The sequence below is a fragment of the Penaeus chinensis genome, chromosome 6, assembly GCF_019202785.1.
Source record: "Penaeus chinensis breed Huanghai No. 1 chromosome 6, ASM1920278v2, whole genome shotgun sequence".
Classification (NCBI taxonomy): domain Eukaryota; kingdom Metazoa; phylum Arthropoda; class Malacostraca; order Decapoda; family Penaeidae; genus Penaeus; species Penaeus chinensis.
In genome coordinates, this window is record NC_061824.1 from 24,800,970 (window position 1) to 24,808,469 (window position 7,500).

Consider the following 7,500-nt stretch of genomic DNA (forward strand, 5'->3'; position numbering starts at 1 on the left):
TTTTCAGTAGTTTCACTGGTTACTAAAGATTCCTCCACAAGTTCGGTCGTAACTAAAATATCTTCAGGTTCACTAGTGGTAAATATCTCCTCTTCGAATATACTTGTGGTCAGTGATCCTTCTGTTGAGTCATCCACACTTGAAACTAATGTTTCAGGTTGTTTAGTAATCAAAGAGTCTTCCTCGGGTTTACTGGTGACCAGATTAACTTCTTCACTTTCATTTAGAGTGAAATCATCATCCTCGACTCCTTCCTCGGGATTAACAGTCACCAAGGTGTCTTCTTCAGGCATCTTGGTGATCAAAATTCCGTCTTCCTCGGCAGTGGTAGTGACTACGGTCTCTTCTTCAGGAGTGCTGGTCACATCAACTTCCTCATCGAGTAGTTCAGGTACTGTGGTAACAAGTGCTTCTTCATTATCTACATCGGAATATCCACCAGAAGAGACGCTGGTATCCAAAGTATCATTATTGAATTGGTCTAACTCAGGCACCAGAGTCACCGTATCTGGTAAAATTGTTGTTAAAGTATCTACATAGGTTGTGCTGCTGAAATCTGCAGACAATCCAGTAGGCACTACTGTCGTTAGGTCCGAGGAGAGGGCATCCTCATCTTGCAACGTCGTTAGTGTATCATTAAGAGGTGCTTCATCTACTGGCGAGGCAGTACTGGGGACCACTTCTGAAGAGACATCCAAGGAAGACTCAGCGTCCAGATCATCTGTAATAAGAGGCTGTTCCACGGGGACCTCGGAAGAATGTTCGGCAGGCAAAACACCATCAGGGCTTTCGGTAGTGAGAAGAACGGCATTAGCTGTCGTCCTCACTGGGGCGGCGGTGGTTGTACGTGGTGGAAAGATTTGGCCTCCTTGTGAATGGGGCCTTAAAAAGGCGTTTAATTCTTCACGACTATCGAAGTATCTGAAAATTTAGATATCGCATAAGATTACTTGCAAAAAAAAGTAATATAAAAGTACAATATGTTAATAATAAAGGAAATAGCAATTGTAATCTTTATAAGCAGAATAATGTGCAATTGTATCTAATAATCTATTGTCATCAGTATACCACAATTATATATTAACTGTATAAATTTGAGAAAAGCTTGGCGCTTACCTAAGGAGGGGCCTATATCCGCGGTGGTCAGCCGTATACGTAACGTACAGTATTCGACCATCTGCGAACTGAACGAAATAGCTGCCACTTTGATTCGCCTCGCCGTACATGGCCTGGTGACCGAACACCTGCTCTGACTTCTTGTTCTTCACTGCGTATCTGAAACTACCAAGTTGTTTGGATGTTCCCCTTTTCCTGCTTCCATACGCCTGGAAAGAAAAATAATCTGTTATAATGAAACATTCTAATTTTATACATATCCAGTGAGGTATCAGTATGGTATATTCTAAAATATATATCTGTACGAAATGTAGCCTTTTTGCAAATCAATTTGAAATATATAAACTTATTTTGTATACCAGGCATGTAAATGCATTTAAGCGCATATCACTGCCATTTCCGACAATAAGATCCGCTAACATACCTTGCTTGCACGCTGTGACAAATCTGGTTTTAATTTCCTTATTCTAATCCTGCGCACGACTCTTCCATCATCGTCTTCCTCGCTCTCCTCTTCTTTATTCATATCCCTCAGCTCTATTATGTGAAGTACGGACTGATTGAGGTCGGGATGTGAGCTTTCTTCACTTTCCGAGTCCTCCTCCTCTTCGCTTCCTTCGAGCTCCTCCATCCCGGCTTTCCTTGTCATTTTCAGCTGTTTCGTTATTTCTTTCGACGTCTGTTCTACCAGTTCCTGCTTGATGTCTTCCGGAGCTTCTATCAGCTCGTTTAACATATTGGTTACGCTTTCTGCAGATAAAGGAATAACAGACTTCTCAGTGGCAATTTCCTCCGAGTTGACGGTCTCTGAGGCGAAGGGATGCGCTACCTTTCGTGCAGCGTCCACTGTATGGCCCCCGACGCCATGTTGATGACCCTCAACCATATGAGATGCTTCGTAAGCGTCGGTGAACTGGAGGTGATCCTTGAATCTGCGGCGCGATAGGAGCTCGTCGATTGGAGCGCCGAGGCAGGCGCTCGATAATAGAATGACCTGCAATTATAGAGGCAGCTGAGTGGTGGTACTTCACTATCTCCTATTATTTAGCATTTCTACATTCAATTGTAGTTGTCGTACATACATATATCACCGAAAGTTTGTCAATGCTTTCAGTAACTAACATAAAACATACTTTCACTCGTCACAAAACATCGGAAGTACAAACTATGGGTCGAAATATTCTATACCTTACAACTTATGACTATTCATGTAAACAAAACCTACCATTATCTACCATCAAAAGTCCCCTAAACTATAAGCCTAATTTTCCACGAAATGTCTCTATCGTTTTCCCGGGAAGGTCACTAAATAAGCAACGGCATTAGAGTGAGAAAAGTGCCAGCCACCAACCAGCAAGATGGTCATCCTTCCCGTTGTCACGCTATGCAAAATGGACTCTACGTACAGGGGAGCCGACCAATGGTGGATAATATGGGACTCGACAACGAAAGCGAACACGGCCTTGCTATATCGGCATCATAATAACACATTCCGGACGAGTGAACTTTTTATGTAGTGTGGATGTTATGGTTGTGTTTGAAACTATTAAATTTTCTTTACTGAGTTGATTACGTTTGCCGCCATTCCCTTTATCATCTTGGTGTTTTTTATTTGAGTAATAGGGGAAAAAATGCCAAATAAACAATTTGTAAGACCAATACATCATAAAAAGAATATATGCACCATTTCTGAACAAACTTGACAATATTACAACTTAACAAAAACAAAAGATTCATTATCATTCAAAGGGACAAACAAACACTGATATGCTGAAAGGAAACTTCCAACCAGACGTGAATCAATTTGTGAATGGCCATTGTATCATTATCATTATAACTTAACGAACGAATTCCTCCCGACAGTAATCAGGCCCGTTAATCATAATTGCGGTTCATATACGGATGCGGCCTCAGGCAAGGTGTGGACGCCTAATGTACTCATTCACGCTTGAACGCACGCATCCGCACGCACAGACACAGACATCCATTCGGACGCATACAGCACAGATTCGCATGCAAAATAAGCAGAACTGAGTAAATAAGAACAATCGAAGGAGAAAACAAGTGAGAACTCTATCCAGTCAAGAAATTAGAATCTACGACCTCGCGGACAAGGAAAGTAGCGGGGCACACACACACCAACACAAGCACGACCTTACATGTATTCTTAGTATTCCACACACATAGCCTGTAAATACGCTTTCTAATATAGTGAAAGTGTAGTTCAGTCCCATGTATAATTTCGGTTTGCTACAGCTATGAATACTGGAAAGGAAAGGCAAAATTCATTTATAGACAAGAATGTTCTAGATTTCATGGGGAAAGTTTTTGGTTTCGCGGGAAACAGATAAAAGTTCATGGAAAAAAATTAGTTTCACTGTTCTCCGTTTTCGAAGAAAGGGCGATAAATGAAGGGGAGCAATGGTGCAATCTTGCTAAAATAAACCATTAATATGTTATGACAAGGATTTTCAAAAGAAAATATCTTGAAATAATATTAATTGTCTAAAACACGATTTTGATATGTTTTAACGCTGTTAAATTATTATTAAGCGCCATCACCTTTACCCACAGCCTTTGTTTACATTATATGCAACACTATAGAATAACCACGTGCATGTAAACAGCATTTAGCTTTCTTCGTCCCAGTAATGTCACTGCAATGTCACTTTTTATTTCCCACGTATATTAAATATGACCGTTAGCTGTCTGTGGCGCACGGGTCGTAAAGCAGAACAGAAAACACACTCGTTATGAGGCTTCTTATGCACGGTTGTTCAAGAATGAGGGATAAATATGACATTTCTTATCAGATTTTTAATGTCCTGGGAACAGACGATATCCTCTGCCATTATTCATTTCCGAAAAGTTTCTCTCCGAAGAAAATATCTAAAACAGAACAAGGGAAAAATATATTGTGAGTCGACGGAGTACGATTTTGCATTTTATTTCTCGACATTGTTAGTTCAAATCATTGCAGTAAGAAAGGAAGTTTTGTGCATTCGAGTTTTATGGTGTGTGAGAGTTCAGTCGTTGTTCCTCGAATTCCATCGAATACTTTCTGTCTGATTTCCCATGACATGCACATGGTCGTGTATAGTATTTTTAAACACGAATAATACAAAAGATCTGTGACATGTGACTTTCATGAATTGGATATATATATATATATATATATATATATATATATATATATATTAATTTCCATTTAAAAATATATAATTGTATGCATATATATACACATCTGTATCTATCTATCTATCTCTCTCTCTCTATATATATCTATATGCCTATGTATCTATACATCTATATATCTATATATGTATCTATATATATATATCTATATCTATCTCGCTCTCTATATCGATCTATCAATCTCTCTATCTATATGCACACATGTATGTATGAATGCATGTATATGTATATGTATGTATGTACACACACACACAAACACACACACACACACACGCGCGTATATATATATATATATATATATATATATATATATATAACATATGTAATATATATATAACATATGTAATATATATAATATATATATAATTTATTTATGTGTGTGTGTGTGTGCGTGTGTGTGCGTACGTGTTCGTGTGTACGTACACATATATACATTTATATATATATATATATAAATATGTACATATATACATATATGTGTGTATGTGTGTGTATATATATATATATATAAATGTGTGTGTGTATATGTATATATATATATATATATATATATATATATATATTATATGCATTTGTGTGTGTATAGACAGACAGGTGGATATGTGAATAGAATACGGTCTGCGGGTATAATCTAGTACGTACATTGAATACAATGCATTTTTCCTTTTACCGACTCTCCAAAGAATGTTGGCGCGGAGTGTAAGGGTATCTGATGACCCTTAACCGCAAAACGCTACTTTGGTGACATCTGCCGGCCAGCCCCGATCTCGGCTGGCCTTGACTCTCACTACTGCCTTGAGTTTCCGGCCATTTTACGGCTGGCGGGACGCGGACCAGTTTCCACGTCATTCCGAGAACCCTGCCTGTCCGACGGGTCACTAATGGTCGAGTCTAAAGGAAATGGATTTATACTCTTGCTGGCGTGATTGACGTTTGGTTGTCGACTTGGAAATTTGAGAAAAAATAGATATATATATAAATGTATCAGTTCATAGTTAGTTATCACGGGGAAAAAAAATATATTAAAATGAGATTATTTCATACTAACCCGTAGGACATGTAGAAATATGGCAGGTAATTTAATTCTGATGGAAAAGGTAATTTTTATTGCCGACTGATTCCAGAAACATGTTCAAAATATATATCTTGATATAACGTTACTCTAATTTCAAGGAGTTACACTGAGCAAAGTTGATATTGTTTTTATTTTTCTGTCTGAAGGCAAATTTAAGCTTTAAGTATTTCATAGCATAACGATTAACCTCTTTGATTATGAATAATGATTTGGCTAAAAACGACTAATGATCTTAAATGGAGGGAACCTCCTACCCGAACTACATAATTAAAGTCAACAAGACGGAAAATAATCACTAAACCAAAACGCATCCCGTTCGAACTTCCAAGAAGCTTCGAACCTCGACGAAACACCTGTCTCCATTAATCTTCGGACAGGTGTAGGCCAGGTAATACTTCCTGAGATTCCTGTCTTGTACCGGTGGAAGGAGGAGTCGTAGGTGAGAGGGCGGCGGCGGGAGGGTCAGAGGAAAGAGGGGCAAGGAAAAAGTACCGTTGTGTGTTAGGTATTAAGTTCCTTGCCGCTACCCCACTGTTCCAATTTCTGGACGACCCATTTAGCCTGAGGAGTTATGGGTATTTGATTCGTACTATATGGAACCCTCTACAAGATTTGCATGAAAACGGGATTATTTCTTTATACAAATTTTGCCTTGTAGGCAGTGATTCTGGTAATACTTCCTTTGGCCGTCCGTATGGATTGTTTAAAACCAGGCAATAAAAAAATACTTTAAAACCAGGCAATAGAGATATTCTTCCTCGTAATATAAAAAGATGAAGACAAATCTGATCAGCTAAGCGGACAAAGGGGACGTCTTGTCTTTGTTAATCCGCTTTGAATATCATCGGATAATAAAGCTTCTAGGTCGAGTGAGATATCAGATATAAGATATAAGGATATAAGGAATGACATGGAAGATTTTACTACTATAACCCCTTTTCTTAGAATGAAATCGTACTCAAGACTGAATATATTAACGTGATGAGCCTGCACCCAGGCATGGACATAGACCTATCAGTCCAGGGACTAACCTTGAAGGCCGCAGTGGTTTCAAAAATGACCTACATTATACGCGGCAGTTTGCGGGTCTCGACAAGGCTTTGATGGTAATGTGACAGAAAGAATGTAATGGCATTATCCGTAATATAAATTGATCACGATTTATTTATTCATTCAATACTAGCAATGTATAGAATTCATAGAAAGTAGATTATCGATGAATAGAAAAATACATATGTGGTTACTTTTAAAAAATGGATGACAGAGACTACATATACACATTGTTTCAAATAACTGCAAAGAACGCATGCATAGCCGTATATCGCCCGCGGACAAGACCCGTGAGATCTTCTCCAGGTGACCTGGTAACTTCTCGGAAGACACACGAACTAACCAAAAAACGACCCGCGTTATCACGTAAGTAGTTTTATGGTTCGCTGGGCGACATGTGCCCAAGATTATGTAGGGCGTGCTTCAGGTTACATGGGTAAAAGACGTTTAAGCCGTTAAATTGCTGTCTGTTCCGTAGCGATGGCGTCCATCGCGCTGAGGCTGCGCGTGATGGGAAGGTCTGTGACACTGCCCGTACCTAACCCCGGGCATAATGGCAGCCGAGGCAGGCGTCCTCTCCGAAACCTTGATGACAAAAAAGAGGCATTGACGCGATACTTGCACCGGTGAGGATTGCTCTCACGGACAATGAACCGAGAAGGAAGAAGTTAGAGAAACAGCCCGGAACGAGGAGCGAGGCAGGTAACGGCGCCAGTCCCTGTTTGTGCATCCGACTTTAAAAACGGCGTAATACGAAAACGCTATCCGAACTCTGATTACTAGTGCAGAAAGTTATAATGTTGATCTGTGTTTTGTTTTCCTTTAACTTGCTAATTAAAACGTTCTGGATTCTTTCTTCTTGCATCTATTTATATTTTGCGAGACATAATGACAACGAATTGCAGCACAATGAGAGAGCATGCCGAGAATGGCAGTGGCAATGAGAAATATACATTCAATTGTCTTAGAGAATCATATAAACATGTATTTGAAAACGCACACGATTAACTACTGAAACACACACACACACATATATATGGGGGGCTATTGACATATGCACACAC

The 7,500-nt window shown here is 39.3% G+C and overlaps 1 protein-coding gene across 1 annotated transcript in view; it reads right to left on the reverse strand.

The window, feature by feature from the left end:
• LOC125026481 overlaps window positions 1-7,500 on the reverse strand; it is a 15,297-nt gene that overhangs the window by 2,106 nt on the left and 5,691 nt on the right. The window contains exons 2-4 of the mRNA XM_047614958.1: window positions 1,541-2,110; window positions 1,117-1,325; window positions 1-921 (exon numbers count right to left, since the gene is read on the reverse strand). The exon at window positions 1-921 is cut by the window's left edge and continues 2,106 nt beyond it. Of these exons, the coding sequence (XP_047470914.1) occupies window positions 1-921; window positions 1,117-1,325; window positions 1,541-2,110 (1,700 nt within the window). The remainder of the gene's footprint in view (window positions 922-1,116; window positions 1,326-1,540; window positions 2,111-7,500) is intronic.